This window comes from Nuphar pumila, unplaced genomic scaffold (assembly GCF_984573655.1).
Source record: "Nuphar pumila unplaced genomic scaffold, dmNupPumi1.hap1.1 HAP1_SCAFFOLD_338, whole genome shotgun sequence".
NCBI classification, from domain to species: Eukaryota; Viridiplantae; Streptophyta; class Magnoliopsida; order Nymphaeales; family Nymphaeaceae; genus Nuphar; species Nuphar pumila.
The window spans coordinates 39671-66884 of record NW_028323289.1 but is presented as its reverse complement, the minus strand read 5'-3'; the positions used below and the strand labels follow the sequence as shown (position 1 = coordinate 66884).

General features: G+C 52.7%; 1 protein-coding gene across 1 annotated transcript; it reads left to right on the top strand.

Annotated features, from left to right (window-relative positions):
• The first annotated feature begins 47 nt into the window (after positions 1–47).
• On the top strand, positions 48–27214 carry LOC149810472 (dynein beta chain, flagellar outer arm-like). Its single transcript, XM_089994253.1, is given in 33 exon segments — positions 48–248; positions 514–948; positions 1654–1889; positions 2246–2394; positions 2397–2520; positions 3215–3456; positions 4283–4548; positions 5347–5569; positions 5732–5967; positions 6474–6715; positions 7286–7502; positions 7835–8128; positions 8856–9081; positions 9518–9924; positions 10235–10769; positions 11399–11646; positions 12090–12422; positions 12808–13043; positions 13673–14197; positions 14294–14374; positions 14766–15073; positions 15744–16033; positions 16797–17231; positions 17664–17942; positions 18427–20103; positions 20415–20810; positions 21167–21469; positions 21884–22129; positions 22658–22981; positions 23460–23698; positions 24462–24870; positions 25077–25706; positions 26234–27214. Coding segments are annotated over 33 exon segments (11973 nt in total).

The window sequence follows — 27214 nt, the reverse complement described above, 5'->3', positions numbered from 1 at the left end:
CAGGTTGCGCAAAACTGAGATTGCCGTCGGCGGCGCAGGTGTCAGACATGTTTCACTACAACAAAGAGAGGCCGGTGCTGCCTAAGAATGCAGCCAAGCACTCGGGGGCCATCAAGTGGGTGAGGGGTCTTGTGGAGCGGGCAGAGGCGCCCATGGAGAAGATCCGCGGCCTCAACAAGATGGTACTGGAGACGGAGCAGGCGCGTGAGATGTTCAAAACACATTCTGCCCTGCTCCAGGCCATGCAGGTGACGCATCTCTCATGTAAGAAATGTATTATAGGGTTTGATTAGCGGCGGGATTGTCTATGACTTGGTCAACCTAGGAGGCAACACAGAACTTTCCCGCCTTGTGCAAGAGGGCAAAACGATCACATTCTTGACCGTTTTGTCAGACACTGTAATTTGCGGGTCGCGATGCCTGAAAATGCATGAAGTTAGCGGGGCGAAAATGAAATGTCTAACCACGTTACGGCGAATCACTTGTTCTTGCCTGACTCGGATTCCGTGCCAGAGCGTGGCCACGCCTGTGCAGGAGTTTGAACAAAAGAACATCGTGGCGTGGACCGAGACCGTGGAGCAGGTATCCACCGACAAACTCGCCATGAACCTGCTCCGCCTTACCCCCAACGACGACTCGCTGCGCCTGATCGAGGTCAACTTTGACCCGCAGCTGGTCAACCTGCTCCGAGAGACCAAATACTTCATCCAGCTCTCCGTCGATGTGCCAGAGCAGGCCAAGGACGTGTTTGACCGTGCAAGCATCTTCAGACGACACATCGGCTCGCTTGACTTGATCGTTGGGGTCTGGAACCGAATCCAAAAGACGATCCTAGCGGTTGAGATCCCTCTTGTGCTGGACCAGCTAAAGGTTCTCGACGGCCGCCTGGAGGAGGGCCTCTCGAAGCTCAACTGGAACTCGAGCACAATCGACAAGTATATCGAGGAGGTGCGGCCCGGTTGTCGTGCTAGCGTTTCGCTTGATTGTGGCTTTCGCGATTACGGATGCCTAAGCACGGATAGACTGTCGATGCCTGTACACCCTAGCACACTTATGCCATCCGAAAAGCCCTTTGGTGACAAGCGCGGAACCGGTCACGGCTGCCTTATGTAACAAGATCGCTTTCCATCCATTTGCGTGAACTGTTTGGGAAAGAATCGAGATCGAAATCCATTATGGCGAAGCAACGGGTGGTGTTGGGAATGTCTGCATTGGCTGCTAGTGGCTGCATTGCTGAGCAATCACGACGATCAACCTGTAAAGTTCAACTAAAGTCCAACTATGAGACGGCGTAATTTCAGCGGTACACTTACATCAATAGCTCGTTGTATCAGCTGTTTCGGCGTATGATAACGCACAAGGAGTAGCATTTTGCCAGGCGGAGTAAAATTTATGGGTTCAGATGCCTGCAAATAAGTGAATTGGAGGACAGAAGTGGGTGTCAGACCCCATCCTGGGAAACTACCGGCGAGGAGGGACACGGGCTTGTAGCGTGCGAGTCATGGTATTCAGGTCAACCTGTTGTCAGGGGTGCCGGTATGAATGTCCGCAAAAGAGAACACAAATCGCGTCAGGAACCACGCCAGGTACACACAAGCGAGCACCGCAATACACAAGCCTGACTCAAATCTGACACATTGATGCCAGCTGTAGGTCAAGGTGATGGTGGACGAGGTCGACCTGATCCTACGAGAGCTCAAGCACAATGTGCAAGGCACCAAGCAGGTCCTCAAGCTCTGGGAAACCAATCTGCTCTTTGAGCGAAAAGTAGGCAAGACATACTCCTTCCAGGAGCTGATGGAGGACTTCTCCAAGAGTGTGGAGCAGCGACACTCCGACATGAGCGACAATGGGAAAGACATCGGCAAAAACGTCTCCTCTTCCTATCGGTCCGCTGCTTTCCCTGACAGACGGAGCCGTGTTCTGTCTCCTGCCATGTGATGATGCAGTACATTTTGCAACACTACCGCATCCACATGGACATCGGCAATTTCAAGTGCAACTTCGCACTTTGGAGGCACGTGCCTTGATCAATCTACGAGCACGTGTTTGTGCATTCACATTTTGACCGCTCACAAACTGATGTATGGGTCATGGTTCCCGGTTAAATGTTGAGATTGCTTTTGTGTCTTTGACAGAGCGTATCTGAGGCCGAAGCCCCTCGGGTAAAAACATCTCTCGCCGTGTTTCACGGCAGAGTGGACATGGCTAAATTCTTGATTGATTGCATCATTTTCTCGCGCAGGACGCTGAAAGTTCGACCGGACCCGCGCGACTGGAAGGCCTACACAGACTACGTGTCCGAGATCGTGATCGGCGGCTTTGCTAAGGGAATTATCGTGTCGATCGACTACATGTCTGGGCAGTTGGACCCCGTCAAAATGGCAGAGAACGAGGTGCCCCCCTGCTCGAAGTGCAGATGGTGCTCGAGAATAGCGCGATCCGGTGGAAGCCTGACCTTGGGATGGGCGACGACGACTCCATCGGCGTCAAAACCATGTTCAAGCAGTGGCTCAAAAAGTGCGACCCTACCAGGCCTGCGCCTTGAATTGTTCCTTGAGTGCTCTCGCCTGTGCGATGGATTGGATCGAGTTGAGATCGATCAAAACAAAGGCATGGCGTGATCTCCGATTGATTTATTTATCTGTTTAAAGCCAGTTCTGTTGGTTTCCAATCATGATATCAGCAGTACACATGTCCATGTCCTTGTGGGCAGAAGTAGACGAACATCAATCGGGATCCCTGCTAATCCACGCCAGGTCCACACATCCTGGGTCAAAGGGGCTGAGCTGCCGCAGTCATGGACATGTCTTCAGCGCTTTGCCTGATTGTGTGATTCGGGGGTTTACGTGCTTGAAATCTTATAAATTATGTGCTTGACTCCTCATGAATTTTTATGAAGAGAAGAGGGTTCGAAAGTCAAGCCGGTGATGCACTGAAGTCTCAGGCGATGTGCTGTCGCAAAGTCTCGAGGCGATGGCAACTGTGGCTGCCTTGCCTGTTGTCGAAGTCGGCATCTTGCAGCGTTTACTGACATTCTCTGTGAACATGTAGCGTTCCTCCGGAGTGATTTCTGGGGTCCAGACGCCCAAAAATGCATTAATTAAGGGGATAGAAATGGGCTTGGAGAGCCATTCTGGGGAAGCATGGTGATATGCATGAACTTGTGAGCAGGCTTGATTCCCAGTTGATGTTTATTGTCATAACTTTGCAGGTACTTGGCAACGGGGGAGCTGATGAAGCGCCTGGATGTGGGCGAGGGCAACTACGGGCGTGAGATCGAGGAGGACTACGATGTGATGTGCGCCATGACGCGCTTGCAAGACCTCGTGCTGAAGAACGAGCATGCGTGCAACACCTTCATGGGCAAGTTCCACAAGTACTCCGACCTCTGGCTGCACAACATGGAGGAGAGCCTCAAGGAGTGGCTCGAGGCAAACTCCACCTCCCTGGAAGGTGCGAACATCGGCCACTGCTTGCGATTTCAAGCGGTAATGTGGATCGTCGATGCCGTGCTTTGTTAGACCCTCTGGTTTTCGGCTCCGGATGCCCGGAAATGCATGATTGTTTTGGGCAGACATGTGGTTTGCTAACCATTCTGGTGAAGCATTGCGTCGACTTCTCTGCTGGGCGATGCGATGAGCGGGTCTAGATGCCTCGGGATGCTTGGTAAAGGCATGCAGTGCATACCCAGGCAATACAAATGCATTTCATAGGTTGTTGGTCGTAGCCTATGATAGATGCGTGATGCAAAGAGCGCTTTGAGGTGCTTGAACCGTGATGACGATGTATCATTTTACAACTACCGCATCCACATGGACATTGGCAACTCCAAGAACTCTACATGGGAATCAGTGCTACCGTAACCATCCCCTGAGGCAAGCGTACCTGGAACATCCTGACTAACCATAGCCTGTCAAGAATACGAGGACGGAGATGGGACAATCAGGACAGATTTGAGAGGTCGAGCCCCATGCCGACAAAGCACTGCTGACAACTTTTCACGACACTGCCGCATCCACATGTAAAAGGGTGGGAAAGAGAGTGTTTTCACTGAGCTACCGCGACCGGCACATGCAATTGCTTGACGCCGTTTTGCTTGACAGCAGCTTGGCGGTGAGGAACGCAATGGATTTTTACATTGTGAATCAGACGCAAGAGGAAGATAAGCAGACCCCTGGGCAAAGATGATTTGCTGGCGTCCCATTATGGGCCTTGACGCAATGCCCGATTGATTTGTTGTACTGTGTTCTGCTTTTTGATTGCATTGCTTGCTCCGCAGATGGCACTCGAGAGCCTCCCTCGCTGCAGCACTTTGACCAAGAAATTCAGAGGTACAAGCAGATGGAGAAAGAGATGAAGGGGCTGGCGGCGTCTGCGGACATCGGCTGGGTGAAAGTGGATGCCAAGCCTCTTAAGAAGGCGCTCGAGACGATGGTCTCTAAGTGGTCGTGGACCTACATCAAGTACCTTCAGGACAAGGTGGTCAACGAAATGGATGACCTCTATAAGTTCATGAGCGACGCCAACCACGTGCTGGACCTCAGCGTGCGTCTCCCTAGCACCAGTGCTTTGCCAGAAAGAAACGAGGTACCCTGAATCGATGAGAGTACAGTCTATGAGATTTGAGTCAGTACATGCTACCTGCCAAACCACTCAAATCAGGTTTCTTAGACTGCGTATTTGAATTTGTATCTCCTTTGCAGGGGCAGCTTGCATGAGCATTTGAGCAGAGAGTGGTTGCATCTCTGCTCCTGGAATCTCCCTTTCTGTCCCCAAAAATCATGCGAAAGCAGGCGCATGAATCCAAAAATCACTCTGCCTGGCAAAACACCGCCTCTGCTCCGTCTTGCCATGCCTTTGCTCTGGCTACAGCTGGCAGTGCTGGTCACGCAACGATACAATTGCCGTGTTCAGGCAATAAGTCAAGTCACCGGTTGACTGAGATCTGTTCTTTTCGTGGATACGCTGTGCTTACAATGACCGTTTTCTGTTGACCCATGGACTGTTGGCAGCACAGATCGGAGACAATTTTGAATCATCGAAGAGACATAGATGCCCTGAGCACATTGATGAACTGCAGAAAGACCATGGCCATGTCGGGGTACTGCGCAATGATGTGGCACATGGTTGTGGTCTTGTGTCAGCTGGGCGCAAGCAGAACTGACTATGCAATCACACTGTCATTCACTGATCTGGACACCACCAGCTCAGGGGTCCAGGTGTGGGTAGTACAGTACAATTACACAGCTATTCACAGGAACGTCCCATGAGTTGCAGACACAGCTGAGCGGCACAGAAGGCAGCATATTTGATTGATTCTCAAGCGCGTCTTGCGATTTGCAGGTTGGAGACGAGAAGCCGGACGACGACGAGCCAGAGCGCGAGGAGCCCTCCGACGACGCAGAGAGCGTGAACCCAGAGCAGCTGAAGAAGGAGAAGGCGGAAGAGGCGCGCAAGAACCTGTATAAGATCATGGGTGCCATGCGCGACATCCGCGTCCGTGATGAGCGCACATCCAAGATGTTTGCGCCCATGAAGGAGATGGTACAGCTCTTACAGCAGTACGGTAAGTTTCCCGACATTTTGTGTTGTTTCACCACATCCACATGGACAAATGGCATCTCGAAGCACTACTTGTGCATCAGTCGGAAACTGACATTGGACTGCCTAGAATTGAAATGCAATGAAATAGAGCGATTTTCAAATCAGACAGAGCTGAGTTTTGCAGGTATCACAATCAAGGAGGACACCGTGTCCAAGCTGGACGACGGACCCATGCAGTGGAAGCAGATCGACAAGAAGAAGAAGCAGCGCACGGAAGCGCTCAACACAAAGGTCATCTCAGAGGCCCTCGAAGTGCGCCGCCGATCGGACGTCTTCCAGAAGAACGTGGACACCTTCTCAGAGCAATTTCAGGCCATTGCGCCGTTCAACGTTGAAGGTGGCGAGCTCAAGCTCGAGTTGGTGAGCTCCCCCTCTGAGTCCCTGCTTGGGTCCGTTCCCACTCAGAATGCACCCTGTTTGCTCCAGGGAGAGTGGAGTTGTGAATAGTACGGGTATGTGTTACAGCGTCCATTGCGGTCACGCTCTTAACTTTTTCCCATGTTTAATGTATCACAAGATATCTGACACGTTGCCTGAGCTGGCACGCAAATAGCCAATTCATCCTGTGTGGACGCTGACTCGCCGTTGCTGAACATATATAAGCGCATATTAGCGTTTCCACTGTCGATTGAAGCAGAGTCCAGTCACAGCAATGAGGGCTGATCAATGCACACTCGAGGAACGGAGCGTGGCTGCTGAATCGCAGAGTATCGTGAGCACTTGAGTTCCAGTTTGTGAAAGGCTGTGCCTGCACAATCATTCTGCATGTTTAAGCGCGAGATTAGCTTTGGCTGTCTCGCCCTGGACTGGCAGGATTCGTTTTGGTTATGTTTTTTAATGTTTACTCATTGACGACTACCATGCAGGTTCCGAAAGCTTACCGCGTGATCGATGCGTTCCACCACGGCAAGGCGCCATGTGACACGGAGAAGGGCTTTGAGAACCTCGGCCTCATCATGAAGGACGCACAGAGGCTGCAGGAGGAGCAGGACCTCTTTGACCTCAACGTGTCCTCCTACCTCAAGCTGCAACGCTGCTCCGAGCAGCTGGGTTACCTCAAGTCGTGCTGGGACATGGTGGGCACAGTGATGTACACATTTGTGGACTGGTGCGCCTCCATTCCGTTGACACTCCCTGCTGCATGCATGGAGATGATGAGGCTGTATCTTGTTACCATGGGTAAGGGTTAGGGAGTAGGGATGCTCAGCTAAACCAATCAATGACTATGGTATATGTTTTTGGGCAGTACCGCATCCATATGCACATTGGCAACTTCAAGCGCTACTTCAACCAGACGGATTGCCATGCCCCCTTCCATTGAAACTTGTGGCCGTCTCCTAAGACTGGGCAAACTGGGAAGTGGTGACATGCCGATAGTGAGTGCTGAATATGTTCCACTTGAAGTGGGAACGCGGAATCAAGTTGTCTATCTCTAATACATTGGGCGACATTGGCTAACAGCTGGGGCTCATCACAATTGACATTTGGCGTGAATTTGATGCCTGTTTTACTCATTTCCCAATCGGTACGCCCACATTTATGTGGCCCTGTGGAGCGGTCTTAAGGTAGCCTCAGGCATGGCAGCTGTGTGGCTGAGCTTCCAAAATAACCAATGAAAACAAAATCGTTCGGGAATCGCTCCAAGGCCCGTGTGCGACATGACCACCGCCGCATGCAGGTACAAGACGTCATGGGACAAGATCGACGTGGACTTCCTCACAGAGGAGACCAAGAAGCTCGTGAAGGACATCAAGACGCTGAACAAAGCTGTCCGCAACTACGAGGTGTACCGCCTCATGGAGGAGAAGCTGAAAGCCATGTCCACCTCCCTGCCTTTGGTCAACGACCTGCATCACCCTGCCATGCGGCCGCGCCATTGGGAGCAACTGATGAAGGTATCTGATCGCTGTCTGATCCTTGCTTTTGTACCAAAGCCTGGGATATGGCTAGAGAAAATATTGGTACATTGCAGGGGTCTGGCTTGGCTGTCTTTTGTGTGTCCTGCACAGAAAAAGGTGCCGTGAGGAATTAGCAGATAAGTTTGAGAATGTGACCGACTCCTTCAATGATATTGGCTAGGGAGCGAAGCACGCTGTCTTCTAGCACGAGGGCTTTTGTTGGAGGGAGCGCATCGATTTGTCAGGAGATCCGATATGGTCAGTGCTAACAAAGGCCTTTATGACAAGGTGTGATGTCCAAACGATTGATGGAGTCCAGTATTTTGCAGGCAACCGGGAAAACTTTTGTCAAGGATGACAAGTTCTCGCTCGGGGATCTGCTCAATCTTGGACTGCACAACTACGTCGATGCATGTTCCGAGATCGTGGACCGAGCCCAGAAGGAGCTCAACATTGAGAAGGCGCTCGAGAAGATCGAAGGCACCTGGTCTGCTCTCCACCTGAGCTTCACTCCGTACCAAGACTCAGAAGTCTTCCAAATGATCGCCGATGACACCATCACCGAGGCTCTCGAAACTGACAATCTTGTCTTACAGAACATGTCTGGAGGGAAGTATGTCCAGGTACGCGAGTAAAACAATACAACGCACTGCTGCTTTAATTGAAACGGAATCACCGAAACTCGCCTGTTCAAAATATCTCGTTGGTTTTGTAACCTCCAGGAAATTCGGTATTTTCACTATCTGATTCTTGGGGCAAGCATAGACAAAAAAATCGATATACCTACAGTTGACTGGTTTGCGGGGGTTTGAACAAAGACTGAATATTGGTGTGTTTCAATGATTTGCGGTGATGTGGTAAAGTAATGTCTCTGACTGCGCAAACGGGAACGTTCCCAAGGGTCTTTGAGGCGCCGAGGGTACAAACGGATATGACCTTGATGACGGACCACATCATTTCACAATTCACGGCAGAGGGGACATACGGTGATTACCGCCTGATTCATTTTTTGTTCCTGATGCTGCTGCATCTTTTTGAGACACTACCGCATGAACACAGGCATTGGCAACTCCAAGGCTACTGGTGAAGGACTTTCCACTCAAGCTATTGGGCATGGCACCCTTCAGGCAAGAGGGTCGTCGTCTTGACTCTGAAGACGGGGTCGCTTGGCTTGACTTCGGGCTGCGTGATGCGCTTTGTTTCAGTAACCTGAGCTGTAAACAACGCGTAACAGCTTGTCTCGTGATGTCCGGTTGCCAAGCAATTGCAAAAAAGCTGTCAAACGCTTGCCGTCGCCCGTCTAAAACCCGTCTGTGGCAGCGTCTGATGGCGCAATGATGATGTTTGCAGGGCAATGAGAAGTTCAAGCAGATGGTGAACGAGTGGCAGACCAAGCTGGGCACGGTGGAGTCTGTGCTCACTTGCTGGGGAGACGTTCAGAAGAAGTGGCAGGCTCTGGAGTCCATCTTCATCGGGTCGGCTGACATCCGTGTGCAGCTTCCGGAAGATTCCAAGCGTTTCGACGCGATCAATGCGGACTTCCAGGACCTCATGCGCTCCGCCCCAGATGTCACGGGTACGCACAACACGATCCCACTTCAAGAGTAAAGTGAATCAATCGGGAACCACGCCATGTCTCTGAAGGCGCGCTCTGCGCTGAGAGGGACGTGTGCAAGGGAATGAATTTTACTCATCCTGTCTGAACCACCCTGCTGGGTAACGAGTGCTACCATTACCACCACCTCAGGAAAGCATATACCTGGATCCGCCTGACTTATCTTAGCATAACACACCTGCCTGTGTCTTTCTTTCGCACACTTCAAGGAAGGATATCATTCACAGCAACGTAGAGATGATGATGATGTATCTTGTCTTTGTGGCATGTTGTCTATTTCCTGCCATCATCTATGTGATTTAATGAAGTATCTTGTTGCAGCACTACCGCATGCACATGGACATTGGCAACTCCAATTACTACTATCGGAGATGGAATATTGTTCGGCTGTATGCAGGCGTTGTGGACGCATGCAACTTCGAAGGCCGCGACGAGCGCCTGAACAACATGCTGGCACAGCTAGAGATGTGCGAGAAAGCACTGCAGGACTATCTAGAAACAAAGCGTATTGCGTTCCCACGATTCTACTTTGTCGCACCAGCCGATCTCCTGGATATCCTCTCCAAGGGCTCCAATCCTCAGCTCATTCTACGGCACCTCTCAAAGTGCTTCGACTCCGTCTGCAACATGGAGTTCCGACTCAACGACAAGGGCGAGCCCACAAAGGCCGCACTTGCGATGTTTGACCCCAAGGGTGAGAAGGTCATGTTCGATGGGGAGTGCCTCTGCGATGGCCCAGTTGAGACTTGGCTGAATGGAGTTGTTGATGCCATGAAGCAGGCTCTCTTCTATGAGTTTACCCAGGTGCAGCACGTGATCATGATGTATATCTTTGCAGCGAAAACTGCGTGCGCAGCTGTTTCAGTTTATCCCATGTGTTACTGGGGGGTGAAGTTTACCATGTCCATAGTGTGGATCGTGCGAAGGACATGCTTCAAATGGCGCGTTTTACCGGCAGACTTTGCTATAGGGAATAATCTGTGATGGTTTCCGGGAGTGTGCACCATCCTGATAGTGCCTATGACCAGATAAGAAGTTGTCTGATCATTGGGCCTGGTGCTGATATGGGCTCACGTCTAGGGACTGTTTCTTGACAGCATCCCCCAAACTGCAGGCCATCCCTGCGTACGACGCAATGCCACGAGCCTCCGAATGGATCTACAAGTTCTCCGCGCAAAACACAATCGTCGTCTCGCGCACCTTCTTCACACAGGAAGTAAACGAGGCGTTCGAGGAGCTCGAGGAGGGCAATGAAGACGCACTGAAAGCGGAATGGGACAAGCAAAAGGCGCAGCTCGCCGATCTGATTATCGAAATCAACAAGCCCCTCAAGTCTCTCGACCGCTCAACGCTCATCACACTATGTACAATCGACGTGCACGCACGCGACGTGGTGATGCGGTTCATCGACGAGCGTGTCGAGGACATGACGTGCTTCCAGTGGCAGTCGCAACTGCGCTACTTCCAACACGAGAAGACGAAGAAGTGCCAGGTGAACATCTGCGATGCCGAGATCAAGTACAATTATGAGTACATCGGCAATTGCGGCTGCCTGTGCATCACCCCCCTCACGGATCGCTGCTACATCACCCTCACTCAAGCACAGCGCCTCGTACTTGGAGGCGCGCCAGCAGGGCCCGCAGGAACGGGTGCGTCCCTCACGCCATCATTTGAGCATTGAAATATATGCATTTATCAAAAACCTGCCCAGTTGAAAAAATCCAAACTGGACTATTCAGCAGCCCGACAAAAGGAATACGTTGCCAAAAAGGAGGCAGCAATAGCTGTCCTGGTGCATCATCATAACCTGTCAAATCACATCAAGCCCCATTTGAGAATGCGAGTTCTGTCTGTCTCATCACCGCACTTTGTGTTGCTTGGCCCATGTGGATGTGGTGGTACAGGGGGTGAGAGTAGCTTGGTACGTCATGATCCTCACCATCAACAATAGCTTACTGCATAACGACCATGGCAGTAATCATGAGCATGATCAAACGATGGACCCTCACTCATCACTACCCTCATTCCTACCGCATCAACAAGTTTTTCCCCTTGTGGATGTTGCAGTCTCATCAAAAGCATGCATACTTTTGAGTGGACTGCGGAACGCTTGTGCAGAATTCAGCATGGTTCCCCATGGAAAAACACCACAAAAACACCACATTGATGGTGTTTCTGCCCACTGCAGCGCATGTTCCAGGAGCAGTGCGCGGTTTTAGGTATGGTGGTTGTCTTGCTTGCCTGTTTTCTCTCGCCCGTCAATGCGCCGGCTGTGCAGGCAAAACTGAGTCAACAAAGGATCTCGCCCGAGCGCTCGGAGTGCAATGCTATGTGTTCAACTGCTCGGACCAGATGGACTACAAAGCGATGGGACAGATCTACAAGGGGCTCGCGCAGACCGGCGGCTGGGGCTGCTTCGACGAGTTCAACCGCATCCCTGTGGCTGTGCTCTCTGTATGCTCGACTCAGTACAAGACAGTCCTGGATGCAATCCGCGCTCGTAAGAAGATGTTCCTATTCGAGGAGGTGCGCTGAGCCCCGCTGTCTATAAACAACTGCAAATTGCACGGAACTGTTATCGCTGACCTCCAGCAACGCCAACATGCCTTCTTTCAATCACAACTTGATGCCAGGTCTTGTAAAGCGAAGAGAACGAGATGAACAGAAACCTTGACGATCACATTCAGTGGAGTGCACAGAGCTGTGCAGCTGAGTCAGCCTTTGATGCTCCATGGCAACTTTCTTGCTTGCATTTGATCGAGCGAGTTCTCTTTGGTAACTCATGTCATGGGGTGGGAGTAGATGTGGGTTACATCAGGCGTGACCGGTTTCACCCTTGCCTAAGGGGCTTTTAAAGTATTCAAACTAGTCAAGGTACTAGGAAGCACATGCGCCGAAATCACATAGAAGGAACAGGTCTAAAATCAATGCATTTCACATACCTGACCAGGCATGCTGCTGTTGCTCAGGTTGAGGTCGCGCTGCTTCAAACCGTCATGGCCTTCATCACCATGAACCCTGGCTATCCCGGCCGTGCCGAGCTGCCAGAGTCCCTAAAAGCGCTCTTCAGGCCGGTATCCATGGTCCTGCCAGACCTGAACCTCATCTGCGAAATCATGCTCATGGCGGAGGGCTTCCAGATGTCCAAGATCCTATCTCGCAAGTTCGTCATCCTCTACCGCCTCTGTGAGGACTTGCTCTCGAAATCTCGCCACTATGACTGGAAACTGCGAGCGATCAAGACGACGCTGTACGTTGCGGGTGGCATGAAGCGCGCTGCGCCGGAGCTATCCGAAGATAAGGTAGGTGCCTCTGCTTCTGACAACTGTCTTTGCCTCCAGACGATGTCACATTTCGCCGCATCACAGCTTGGGACGCAGAGGGCGCCTGCCATGCCATTCTAACATTATATTTTTCTTTTAAGCTGCCATCCTGTTTGTTGAGCATTGAGGGTACCATCGAGTCACGAAAGTCTTTGCCTTTTTTACATGAATGTTCCCAAAGAGTACTTGGAGTTGCCTGAGTCCATGTGCAAGTGGTTGTCATGCAAAATGGCGCATCATCATTACTACATCACAAAGATAAGCAAGATAAGCAACTGCGCAAGCCAAAACCAAAGATGCATCATCATCGTCGTCATGATGTTGACAAGGTCGCGTACCAACAAATGCCATGCGCTGCTTTCAGGTGTTGCTGCGGGCGCTGCGAGACTTTAACCTGGGTAAGCTCACCGCCGATGATACCGGCATCTTCATGGGCCTGCTCAACGACTTGTTCCCCAAGACGCTGGAGCTTGTGCCCCGCGCCGTGGACAAGGTGTTTGAGGACCAGACACGCAAGTCGGCTCGAGCGCTCAACCTCCAGGGCGACGACATGTTTGCGCTCAAAATCTCGCAGCTACGGGAAATTTTCGTGGTCCGCTGGTGAGTTTCCATCCTATCTGCTGCTTTGTCGAGCTTCAGGTGGAGGAGATATGTTGTCGAGTGATCTCGACTGATAAAATGAAGAGACAAGAGATACGGCAGCCCAATATAGGCGGCATTGACAAATTTTATTCAACAAACAAAGTTGATCTTGAGCCAAACTCCTGATCCCGAGTGATGTATACTTATCTACTTATGCTTGTTTTGTCTCAGTTGACGATGCCAGTGTCATCACTTGCCACTGGATTTGAACATATCTGCTGAAGTCGCCACCTTCTGGATGTTGCTTTTGCTCCATGCAGCCACGACCTTATCTTTGCTTTGGAGTTCTTGTCTGAGGAGTAGTTCACACACAAATGACTCAGAGGCAGATCACTTCCCTGGCACAGGAGAGCCTATAAGCATGTGCATCGGATGTTATGTGTGGTGTAAGTCCCAGGTGCTCAGCTGACAGCCACACATACCTTCATAACCGCACTTCATAGCAGTCAACCAACTAGGCGAAGTACAATTGGTGCATGACCTAGTCGGCAAAATGAAGTGCATAGCAGGCCATAAGTGAGGTGGACACAGTATAACATGGGCATGGCGTGATTCCCAATTTCTTGAATGTGCTTATGAATGTGCAGGTCCGTATTTTTGTTGGGTCCAGCAGGATGTGGCAAGACCGCCATTTGGAAGGTTCTTCGCCACGCACAGCTTGAGCTAGGTGAGAAGACCGTATACAAGCCTGTCAACCCCAAAGCCGTGACCCGTAATGAACTCTACGGCTATCTGCACCCCGCCACGCGTGAGTGGAAGGAAGGCCTCATGAGTGTGACCTTCCGGAACTTCTCCAACGACAAGATTCCAAAGCACCAGTGGATCGTCTTGGACGGAGATATCGACGCTGAGTGGATCGAATCCATGAACACGGTCATGGACGATAACAAGATGCTCACGCTTGCATCGAATGAGCGCATCCCCCTCACCGGCACCATGCGGTTGCTGCTAGAGATCAATCACATGAACCACTGCTCCCCCGCGACTGTGTCCAGAGGTGGCGTTGTATTTGTGAATCACGATGATGTCGGCTGGCGGCCGTGCGTTGAGTCTTGGATGGACAACCTGGAGGTTAAGGAGCTGAAACCGCTGCTCTCAGGGCTGTTCGACAGGTGCGGTAAACACGGTCTGCACAGAGCCTCGCTGAGCGTGCTTATGCTGTGTGTGCAATGCCGCTTATTGGTGTTGATCACTCGCATTGTGTGCAGGTACGCGGATACTTCGATGGATTACGTTCGTCGGAACTTCAAGTACATCGTGCAGGTCCCTGCAATTGCACAAGCCCAGGTGCGCTCTTGACCCAAGGATGCTCACTTGACTCAGTGGCCATGTGCTTTGGATTCTCTGGAATTCGGCAAGCATGCGTGTGGCTGGATGCAATGAAATCACTGACGCACCCCACTACATGTTAAATACAATGTAGATGGGTAATCATTCTACGCTCCCAACGTGCGACGTCTCTGCCGCAAGGAGGGTGCCCATCCGCTAGCCGTGAATCAGAGCCAGCCTGTTTGATGCCATCATGCAGTGCTTGGGGTGCCCAAGTGCATGTGGATGCAGTGGTGTTGTGAAAGGATACAGCAGGTTGGGTACGTCTCTCTCGTCGCAATCCACGGAGCAGGGGACATGGCGAGCTTTCCCAACTGATAGTCAAGTTTCTCATTTATCAGGTGCTTGCAGGTCGTCTGCAAAAATCCTCGACGGGATCCTACCAAAAGAGCAAGTGCGCAACGCACCCCCACTTGACAAGAAGAAGCTCGAGCACGACTTTGTGTTTGCTTGCGTCTGGGCGTTTGGCGGCTGCATGTTTGTGGACAAGGTGTCCGACTACCGGACGCAGTTCAGCCGGTGGTGGGTGTCGGAGTGGAAGAACGTGCAATTCCCGGAGAAGGGCACCGTCTATGACTACTACGTGCACACGGACGCCGAGAACAACGTGAGCATGATGCCCTGGGAGGACCTCGTCAAGCCGTTTGTGCACGTCAAAGGTACGGCCTTGCCGCAATTTCCGACTACTTTCATTCATTTTTCTAGGCAGGCTCTCAGTCTTTTGTCTGATTTCTCCGAAGGGTGTTCTAATCTGGGTGAAGCATTGGTGGAGCGCGGCTTGCGAAAGGCAGCTCCGCACGATGGACATACGGTCAGTATCAGAAAAATCGCGGTTTGACTGGCACACAGCGTGTATTGTGCAACCCGGCGTCTCGCAAGCTGATCTCGAGCAGTTTTGCACTTCTAGAGTGGGACCGCTCCTTATCACAAAGGCAGCACAGCTGCACATGGACTTTGCAAGTTGGGTTCACAACGGAACGCCCTGCTCAGAGATGTCACGGAGAGCCCGCATACAAACAACTTGCCGATAGCGAAGGACTCACCTCTTGACTACTTTACGGGATGGGTTGGAAGTGAAGACAGACTCGCAGCAATGATCCGTATCTTGAGCTGGTAAAAATCCTTGAAACTACAGCAATAGGAGAGCGAGCATGTGAGCGAGAGCAACTGATACGTGAAGGAGGGTTGAGAAAAGGACAGAGGCATCTCCCCAGGCCAGGTAAGGTCGGCTATAAATTGCGACATCCCCCGGTTCAGGTGTCATAAATAGGAAGAGTCAATCGCCTGGCATGTGAACGCTGTTCACAAGAAGCCGAGTGCCGAGTGCAGGTGACTCGTTCTCGTCGATGTTCGTAAACACCGTGGAGACGACGCGACTCACGTACTTCCTCGACTCCTTCATCAAAAACCGGCACTACGCAATGTTCGTCGGCAACACGGGAACCTCGAAAACAGCGATCATGATGAACAAGCTCAAGAGCATGGACGCCGAAACAATGTCGTCGTTCTTCATGAACATGAACTCGTTCTCCGACGCCCCGTCCCTCCAGCCTGTCATCGAGTCGCCCCTTGAGAAGAAGTCAGGAATGCGATTCGGGCCTCCCGGCAACAAGAACCTGGTGCGTCGCTGCTAGCAGAAAGCATGGTAACCAATTGTTGCATTCATTTCATGGATCTTTCCTTAAAGTTTTCATCTGCGTTGGGACTTGAGGCGGAACACCTTTGGGCATGTCCTCGTACGCGTAGCGCTTGCTTGCATCGACCTGGCTGGTGGTTACCGGTTTCTTTTCTTTTCAATCCTGTGTTTCATCTGCAATCTTGGCCGACATGGACCACGCAGCGTTGTTGGCGGTATTGTTGTCGCAGTGCGCGCTTTTGCAGACATGGCGTATGTAGATCATGATTGCTTTCTTCGTTCGTGGGCATACCGCATGGAAGCGGTAGGGATGCAAAACGATGCATCATCAACACCACAGTGGCGTTCATGTTTTCTTGATGATGTTGTTTGGTGCGAGCGTGTTGGTTGCCTTCCTTGTGTGTTCCCAGTTGCTCAATGTCCTGGCTCATTGGAAGGGGTGTTTGTAGCCCTAGATCTCGGTTGCGAGATTGTGGCGCAGTTCGTGACTCATGTCCCATGCTAGACTCCAGATTCTCGGGTGGCTGCCTTGCAAGTGCTTTGCCTCACAGCTCAAAGCCTGCCCAAGCACAAGCCATCGGGAATCACGCCGACGCTCCAAAAACGATGTAAGCGCCAACCTAACTAGCTCGCCGCAACGAGGGTCTGTCAGACAGCACTTAGAGGGGCATAGGTCTGATCGTGTAGCATGTGTCCACATCACAGCAGCACTCGTCGCCAGCTCTGAGCGTGGTTTGCGGATGCAGATCTACTTCATCGACGACATGAACATGCCGTTCGTAGACAAGTATGACACGCAGTCGGCAATCGAGATCGTGCGGCAGTACGTCGACTACGGCGGCTGGTACGACAAGGTCAAGATCATGCTCAAAGACATCGTCAACTGCCAGCTCATGGGCTGCATGAACCCTACAGCGGGATCGTTCCAGATCACGCCTCGCATGCAGCGGCACTTCGTGACGTTTGGTGTGACAATGCCTGGACCGGACATCGTCCGCTCGATCTATTCTCAGATGATCGATGGCCACCTCTCGGAGTTTGATCCCGACATCGCCAAAATGAGCGCCAAGCTCACCGACGCGACGATCGAGCTGCACAAGCACGTCATGAACAACTTCCTGCCCTCTGCGGTCAAGTTCCATTACCAGTTCAACCTGCGCGATCTCTCCAACATCACTCAGGTGCGCCTTCGACGGTACCCACTGTGGAGGGGGCGTGATAATTGATTGTTGATTGTTCTCCCTATTGGATGCCTCGCTCTTCCAATGCTTGTAGGAGACGATGTAATAGCGCCTTTAAAGGTTACAATCACATCTCTTGATGCTGCTATGTCCATTATGCCACTCTAGAGGTATCAGTGTCAGCTCAAGAACAGCATGCAAATTTGATTGCATTTTGCTTCGGATGCCACCCTGATCCTACGTGTGTCCATGATTTACACTTCATTGTTTGTCGCCTTTTCCATCACATACATAGCATGCGCACCTTGATGGGGCTCAGTCGAATGCCATTCGCCTGCACCTCGTGTGAAAGCTGCGTCTTGCAAATACATAAACAGCTGCATCCTTTCAGTTTTGTTCGTTCATGCACGTAAATGCCGTCCATGTATGCAGGGGCTGATGCGGATGACAAAGGAGCTCTTTAAGAAGAGCGTGAAGGTGGTGCGGCTGTGGAAGCACGAGTGTGAGCGCGTGTTCAAGGACCGCATGATCTCGGATACGGACATCGAGAAGTACGACGAGCTGCTTGGGGGCGTCATGAAGAACTGGTTCAAAGACGAGAACCAGGAGGAGCTCAACGCGCTCCCCAACCTCTACTCCTCTTTCATGACATTCTCATCAGATGAAACGCCCCTCTATGACAACATCGCGACGTACGATGTGCTCAAGAAGGTGCGCCCGATGTTGGAAACCGGCTATCCTGAGATGGATGGTTTCATTGTCAGTGCCAAACTTTGTGTGCTTGGCATCTGAGTGAGGCCACATATGTGGATGTCGCAGACTATAATCCGTGGGTCGATTGAAGCAATTATCTTGCCAAGTGTGTAGCTACCTCGTAAGACTTATTGTTCTTCAACACCTGAGTCATGCAGCTCCTATCTCGATGCTGTGGGGTTCTCGAGCGGTGTCGGCTCGCGTGTACATAAAGTGAGGATCCAGTGTGTGCGTCGTTGTTGACGCATGTGGTTGCAGACACCACACCTTACTGCCTGCATTCCGCATGTTTTCCTGCTCCTCTGACCCACTAGGGCAATCTAATGAAATGACCCGATGTGACGCTTCCCAAGTAGTTCTTGGAGTTGCCAATGACCATGTGGATGCGTCAGTGTTGTAAAAAGACACAGCATCATCAGACAACTTGGGCTCTTGTGTGCAGACGCTCGAGGACAAGCTGGCAGAGTACAACGAGTCAAACGCCGTGATGCACCTCGTTCTCTTCCAGCAAGCAATGGAGCACATCTGCCGAATCTCCCGAATCATTGACCTCCCGCGTGGAAACGCGATGCTCGTCGGCGTCGGCGGCTCTGGCAAGCAGTCGCTTGCGCGCCTCGCGTCCTTCATCTGCGGCTACGAAGTGTTCCAGATCGCTGTGTCCTCAACGTACGGCATTAACGACTTCAAGGAGAACCTCCTCACGCTCTACACCAAAGCTGGCATGAAGTCGCAGCCCGTGACGTTCCTTATGACCGACAACCAGATCGTGAACGAGAAGTTCCTCGTGTTCATGAACGACTTGCTCTCCACGGGCCTCATCGCAGACCTGTGCACTCCCGAAGACATCGAGAACTTTTCCAACTCGGTGAGGAACGAGGTCAAGGCGGCCGGCATCCTCGAAACGCCAGAGAACCTGTGGGACTACTTCATCGAGAAGGTCCGGAAGTTCTTGCACGTCGTGCTGTGCTTCTCGCCCGTTGGGGACCGTTTCCGGATCCGAGCTCGCCAATTCCCTGCGCTTGTCAATGGAACCGTCTTTGATTGGTTCCATGGCTGGCCGCAGGAAGCGCTCGTGTCTGTCGCTCAGCGCTTCTTGAACGAAATCCCCGACATTGAGAGCGATGTCCGGACGTCCATCGCGTGCCACATGGCGTACGCGCACACGATGGTCACGGAGGCTTCGGTCGCCTATCTCTCGACGATCCGCCGGTACTGCTACACGACGCCAAAGAGCTACCTTGAGCTGATCTCGCTCTACAAGCAGCTGCTTGCACGGAAGCGCGAGCAGCTCGCGGCCGCACGCGAGCGCCTCGTCAACGGCGTGGAGAAGATCGCGCAGGCGTCCGCACAAGTGGTGGATCTGCAGAAGAACCTTGTCGAGGAGCAGAAGATCGTGGGTGAGAAGAAAGAAAAGACGGGGCAGCTCATCGAAGCAATTGGCGCAGAGAAGCTCCAGGTGGACGCTGCGGTCGAAGCTGGCCGCGAAGACGAAGAGCAGGCGACCGCAATCGCGAACGAAGTCATTGCGTTCCAGGCAGAGTGCGCCCGCGACTTGCAGGCCGCGGAACCGATCATCGCAGAAGCCGAGGCTGCGCTCGGCTCGCTCGATAAAGCGTCGCTCGGAGAGCTCAAGTCCTTTGGCTCCCCTGCAGCAGAGGTTGTGCAGGTGGTGTCGGCTTGCATGATCCTTACGGCGCCAGGCGGCAAGATCCCGAAAGACATCTCCTGGAATGCCGGCAAGAAGTCGATGGGCAACGTCGACGCTTACCTCAAGTCACTGCAGAACTTCGACAAGGAGAACATACCGGAAAACTGCGTCGCGGTGTGCGAGAAGGAGTACATCTCGAATCCTAACTTTAATGCGGACTACATTCGCTCCAAGTCCGGCGCGGCCGCCGGCCTCTGCGCGTGGGTGGTCAACATCTGCAAGTTCTTCCGTATCTATCAGGTCGTTGCGCCGAAGCGCGCGGCGCTCGCCGAGGCGAACAAGAAGCTGGACGCTGCGAACAAGAAGCTAAGCGGGATCCGCGCAAAGGTTGCTGAGCTCAAGGCCAAGGTGGAGGCCCTCGAGGCCAACTTGATGCGCGCGACAGAAGACAAGAACAACGCCATCGCCCAAGTACGAGCTCAAAGCGTCTGCGGCTGCTTGTAATTTTCTTCCTTGCAGAATGGTGGGTGTGCTTTACGGTTATGCCACTACATCAGGCTGCCATAACCCGGTTCGACCACTCCAAAGCGTCACTTCAGACAGCATAAAACACTTACAAATGCTCCCGTCAAAAGCACTTCATGCCGTGCACATCATACTTTTTCGAACAGATCACCGGTGATGATGACTCACACAGTGCCTTTGATTAAAGCTCTGGCATGAGAGGTGGGTTTTTTGTTCATTTACTGATCCCTAAATTATAACATTGAGTGGAATTGCAGGCAGAAAAGACAGAGACCAAGGCGAAACTTGCCGACCGCCTCATCAACGGGCTGTCGGGAGAGAACAAGCGCTGGGGGGCAACGATCAAGACGTTTGACGTGCAAGCCGGAAAGCTCGTGGGAGACGTGCTGCTCGCGGCGGCGTTTGTGTCGTACTGCGGTCCATTCAACATGGCATTCCGACAAGAGCTGGTCGTTGACAAGTGGCTGAAGGACCTCATCGACCGACAGCTGCCGATGACAGCCGGTATCAAGCCGCTGGACATGCTCACCAGCGACACGGAGAAGGCCCAGTGGGGCAACCAGGGCCTGCCCACCGACCCGTTGTCGATCGAGAATGGAGCGATCATGATGAATTCGTCACGCACGTCACTCATGATCGACCCCCAGTTGCAGGTGTGCAATGTGCAATGCTCCAATCATGTCGTATCATTGCGCCAAAAGCTGCCTGCCACCTGTCCAGTTGGCGGCTCAAAAGAGCAACAATATCCCGTCATCATCGATCAAGACACCATGAACATCATCTTGAACTTGCACTTGAGGGCAGTGATCCTCGACAATGTGTTGCTGGACACATCTCTCGTGTCTTGCTGGTATCCGATTCGCTCGCATTCATAGTCTTGGCACATATTGCTCAGCACGTTGATGCCGTCCGAAGAGCCTCCTAGACCATGGCAAAACCGGTCACGGCTGCCTGGTGTAGCAGTCTTTATTCCAACCCTGATACTTGGCATGCAAGCTGTGGCATGCAGGGCATCAAGTGGATCATGAACCGTGAGGAGGCAAACAACCTCACTGTCATCCAGCAGTCGCAAAAGGGCTACATCGACAAGGTCATCCAATGCATTGAGAACGGCCAGCCACTGCTGCTGGAGAACCTTCCATCCGACATCGACGCGGTGCTGGACCCAGTCGTGGGCAAGTCCACCCTCAAGCGCGGTCAGAACCTTGTCATCAAGATCGGTGACGCCGAAGTCGACTACGACAAAAATTTCCGCTTGTACCTGCAAACTAAGCTGGCCAATCCACACTACAAGCCTGAGATCAATGCACAGGTGCGCCTTGCCTTTGAGATCCAGGCAGATAGAACAAGCAGAACTGCTGTCGCTTCATGGTTGCGTAAAGCCACAGTGTACCACAACAAGAGGGGTGAGCCTTGATCTGCTGGCCAGTCACTCTCAGCCATGAGGCACTCTGAAAGGTACAAACTTTGCAGACACCTCTCCACGTCTTTTCAGAACCCATGACTTCAACCTTCAATTCTGATTCTGTTCATCTATGGTTCTGGAGCGTGGTCTTTGTTGAGGAGAGACGCGTGTGATCCATCGACGCAGAGCAGCACCCAGCACGTTCTCCATCTCCAGCATCCAGAACCCCGGACCCCCCACATTAGGGACTCGGTGACTCATTAGTGACTTTATTCGAGTTGATGTTTTCATGTTTGGAACTTCTGCTCCGCTGCTTTGCAGGCAACGTTGGTAAATTTCTGCGTGACGGAGAAGGGTCTGGAGGACCAGCTGCTAGCGCTTGTGGTGCAGCACGAGCGACCCGACTTGCAGGAGCAGGCGCAGGCGCTTGTCAAGCAGCTCGGAGACTTCACCATCACCCTGAAGGAGCTCGAGGATAACCTGCTCTTCCGCCTCGCCAACTCGCAGGGCGACATCCTCGAGGACATCGAGCTCATCGAGAATCTGGAGGAGACCAAGCGCACGGCGGTACGATGCAGCTGCGCACAAAGAGAACCCTTTAGAGCAATGCCCTCGTAGGTGTAGTATGCTTGTGTACGGTGGTAGTATTTCGTCGGGCAAAGTTTTTTTCTGGTTCAGACGCCTGCAAGTACATGAGTATTGGGGACAGAAATGGGGGATGGGATCCCATTCTGGCGAAACACTGTTGTGGGGGCCCGGCTTGGTTCCCAGGGTATTCAACGTTTTGTTTGAAACATCCCCGTTACGAAAGGCTCTATCGATTCAGAAAATGAAACGCACTCAAGTCGTTGGCATTGCCGAGTTGCACTTTCCTTTAAAGTCACCAATGTCCATCGTACTGCTGCAGTGTCCCGAAGTAGCCGACGCGTGGGGAAGGCTGACCTGACCTCAGGAAAGGCTGCTCTGCTTACCTGACATGAACTCCATACACGTGTGTCAGCCCTGGCTGTCTCACCCCCCCGGGTCAACGCCGCCTGCTTTTGGCTGGCGCATCCAGTTTCACATTTTGTCATTTTTTGTCATGAACGTGTGCAGACCGACATCGAGGAGAAGGTCATCCTTGCCAAGGAGACCGAGATCAAAATTTCCAGCGCACGAGAAGTGTACCGCCCAGTGGCCACTCGGGGCTCTCTTGTGTACTTCCTCATTGATAACCTCAACTCTCTTGACCGAGTCTACCATTACTCCATGGCCAACTACGTCTACATCCTTTACAAGGGTATGGATGTCACACCTGGCGGCCCCGATGAGAGCAAGGTCCCTGAGTCAGAGCGCCTTGGGGAGGAAGTGTCCCTTGAGCAGCGCGTCAAGCTGCTCATTGACACAACGTCGTACGAGTCGTTTGCGTACATCTCTCAGGTGCGTCTGCCCATGTCCATGTAATGATGATGATGAATTGCGAGTTCTGTGATTCAATGGTTCACAGGAATGCGTGAATTTGCTGCAGCACGGCTGTGGGCTATGATGATTGCGTCTTTCTATGTGATGTAATCATGGATTGCATCTCGATGGGCTGTTCCAAGAATGGATCCATAACACTGCTGCCTCCACATGGACAACGGCAACTCCAAGTACTGCTTGGAAATCAAAAAATGCCGGTGACGGAACACGTGAATCTACATCACCACATTTACGATGCCAGGTATTTTGTATGCTGTGTGAGCGCTTGTCGACAATGTGCAGTCATACTATCCGAGGGACACTGAGCTCTCTGCTTTCGTGCCTCTGTGTCATCATGTGCCAAAATCTGAGAACCTTTTTTTATTTGTAATGCGAGCAAACACCCATGACTCAATTGCAAGAGGTGCGGAGTATTAACAGGGGTGTGTGAGTGCAGGGCTTGTTTGAGAGGCACAAGCTGATCGTCGCCACGCAGCTGTGCATCGCCATCCTCAAGGGAGAGGGCAAGCTGCAAGCGCAGAAGTTTGAGTACCTCCTCAAGGGCCCTCGAGCACAGGGCGCCGAGAACCCGCTCAAAGACTTTGTGGCCGACTCCGTTTGGGGCTCCGTCATGGCCCTGCGCGAAATCGACGAGTACTCCACCCTGCCGGACGACCTCCAAGGTTCCGCGAAGAGGTGAGTCACGTGCAGAATGGGTGTATGCGCTGACCATTGTTATGGCGTTCCATAAGCCTCCGTACTTGCGTCGTCCTGTGGGGGATGCTGCATCCCTCCATTTAGATCAGTTCTGGCTGCCTCGCCCGTTGTCAACGCCGCCTTTTCGGGCTGGCGTACTTGTTATGTTTTTGTTTTATGCGCTGACCGCTGCATCTCCAAATCACATAAACAATACAGCCCCTGTACTCATTGACACCTTCCATCCTCATACAAGGTGGCGGGCATGCCATACGAATGTCTTTACCTGTTCATCTCTGACAGCGATCCATAAGCAGCTTTTCTGGCTTGTGGCGAAAGGTGGCCCAGTCCTTAAACGTTTCACAGATTCCCAAGTTGCATTTGGACTCGCCAATACCCATGAGGATGCGGTAGTGATGATGACGTAGCAGTGCCAGTACTACTGCATCCACATGGGCATTAACAACTCCAACCACAGTCATGTTTAGAAACCCATACTGCCATCACGTCATCCCACGTCGGGCAGGCATCTGTGTGAATGCAGTAGCACTTTAGATTCGGTACAGCCATCCACATGCTCTCGGGCATTTCCAAGTGATTTGTTTTCCAGTATATCATCAATATCAGGTGATGGTGACGGTAGCACTGATTTCCAAGCACTTCTTGGAGTTGCAAATGTCCACGTGGATGCGGTGATGTTGTAAAAAGACACAACATCATCAGCATCCTTCATGTTCTGAGCCCATCACTGCCACCTGTGCAGGTGGAAGGAGTGGATGGAGTTGGAGCGACCAGAGGACGAGCCACTGCCAGGCGACTGGAAGCGAATGCACGACTTTGACCAACTCCTCCTCTTCCGCGCGCTTCGCCCCGACAGGCTCACCGCCGCGATGGCCAGCTTTGTGCGCACCGTCATCGACGCAAAATTCACGCAGTCCGTCGCCTTCAACCTCGAGCGCTCCTTCGCTGACTCGTCGGCTGCAGTGCCGATCTTTGTCTTCTTGTCCCCCGGCGTGGATGTCGCCGCCAGCGTCGAGCTACTCGGTCGCAAGCTCGGGTACACCGCGGAGAACGGGAAGTACGTTTCGGTGTCCCTCGGACAGGGCCAGGAGCCAATCGCGATGAACCACCTCAACACCTTCCACCGGAACGGCGGTTGGGTGCTCCTCCAGGTACGTGGATATGCCACTCATGTAATTTGCAGTTTCTGGAACAGCAATGTAAGAAACTGCGCTATTTCTCGGGAATGAAATGAGACATTTCCCAATTACATTCAGCAAGTTTATCTATCTTCACATCACATTGGACTTGATATGGGTGTCCAGAAATAACAAGGCGGACTGCCAGGCACTGCGCCAATGCCGGGTGCACTTTGCAGAACATCCACTTGACGATTGAATGGACAAGCGGGCCTCTGGAGAAGAAGATCGATAAGCTGGCGGAAGGCGCAAACAAAGACTTCAGGCTCTTCCTATCCGCAGAGCCCCCCCCGGGCCTGGAGAAGCCCCTCCCCATCTCCCTCCTCCAGAACTCGATCAAGCTCACCAACGAGCCACCCGAGGGCCTCCAAGCCAACCTCATGCGCGCCTGGAACAACTTCTCGGAAGAGATCCTCGAGTCGTGCGCAAAGCAAGGCGAGTTCCGCGCCATCGTCTTCGGCCTCTGCTACTTCCACGCGTGCATCCTAGAGCGAAAGAAGTTCGGAGTTGGCAACCTCCCCGGCTCCACCTCCGGCATCGGCTGGAACATGAACTACCCCTTCAACACGGGAGACCTCCTCTGCTGCGGGCAGCTCGCCAACAACTACCTCGAGAACAACGTCAAGGTGCCGTGGGACGACCTCGTGTACATGTTCGGTGAGATCATGTACGGTGGACACATCGTGGAGGACTGGGACCGGCGGCTTGCGAACGCGTACCTGTTCAAGTACTTCAATGAGGCGTTGCTCGAGTGCATCGAGTACTACCCTGGCTTCATGGCACCTGCCTCCACCATGAACCATCGACAGGTGCGACTCCTCACTTTCCAAGAAGCTCCCTTGTTTGCAGTGACCGCGTTGAACGTTGTAGGTGATTAGCTGACTCCTCCCAGTCATTGGCTGGTCTCCGGAGATAAGTGCATGTCAGCTGCATTCCATGCTTGCCATTGCAACGGAATTGGAGTTGTGATGTAAACAATGGTGGAAACCTGCCATTTGTTGAAGTGATGATCCTGGACAATGATCCTGGAAACTGTATGGCTTGCAGCTGATGGGATGTATGGCCTACCATGCAAGTTCGGAAGGTTGGGGTAGTACAATTCATGTCCGGAATGCCTGACATGATATGTGCGCTGTCAAGTTCGCAACCGGCCTGACATTTTCTGCTGTGCATGAAGCTGCTCTGGAAGGGTTGCATATGCCCAGCGACTGGTAAAGAAGAAAATGAATACGCCAGCCCAAAGGAGAAGGCGTTTACAACGGGCGAGACAGCCAGGGCTGATGTTGTGCCCAACCCTAGCGACTGCAGGTAGCTTAGGAACGAGGGACGCATGCAGGTGCTGGAGTACCTAAATGAGATGCCTGGAGAAACGCCCCTTGCGTACGGTCTCCACCCCAATGCGGAGATAGGTTTCAAGCTGCGCGAAGCAGAGGCCTTCTGCGCATCGCTCATCCTCATGCAACCGCGGGACTCTGGCGGCGAGGGCGGCATGTCCATCGAAGAGAAAGCACGCATGGTGCTCGAAGACATCGTCGAGAGGCTACCAGAAGCTTACGACATGGAGGACATCCGCGCACGCGTCGAGGAGTCACCCCCACCCCCTTACACGATGGTCGCCATTCAGGAGAGCGAGCGCATGAACATCCTCACCGCAGAGATGAAGCGTTCGCTCGCCGAGCTCGACCTTGGGCTGCGAGGGGACCTCACCATGAGCGAGCCGATGGAGCGACTGATGAACTCGCTTGCGAACGATGTTGTGCCGTCCAGCTGGCGGAACCTCGCGTACCCGAGCTTGCGGCCGCTCTCGTCGTGGCTGCATAACGTGCAGGCCCGCGTTCAGCAGCTGAATGACTGGACCGCGGACCTCGGAGTGCCGAAGGTTGTCTGGCTGTCCGGTCTGTTCAACCCGCAGTCCTTCCTCACAGCTGTGATGCAGACGACGGCTCGCCGCAATGACTGGCCGCTCGACAAAACCGTCATCCTCACTGAGGTGACAAAGAAGTCGGCGGACACGGTCGAGCAGCCGTCACGCGAGGGCGCGTTCATTCATGGTCTGACGCTTGAGGGCGCGCGCTGGGACGAGAAGTCTGGTGTGCTTGATGACTCCAAGCCGAAAGAGCTCTTCTGCTCCATGCCCGTGATCCTCGTCAAGGCGGTTACCGTTGACAAAGCCGAGATGAAGGACGCATACCTCTGCCCTGTTTACTGCACGGAAGCGCGCTTCCGAGAGGAGATCTTCACTGCTCAGGTCAAGAGTAAAGCCTCTTGGATCAAGTGGACGCTTGCCGGCGTGTGCATGTTCCTTGACGTTGTGTGA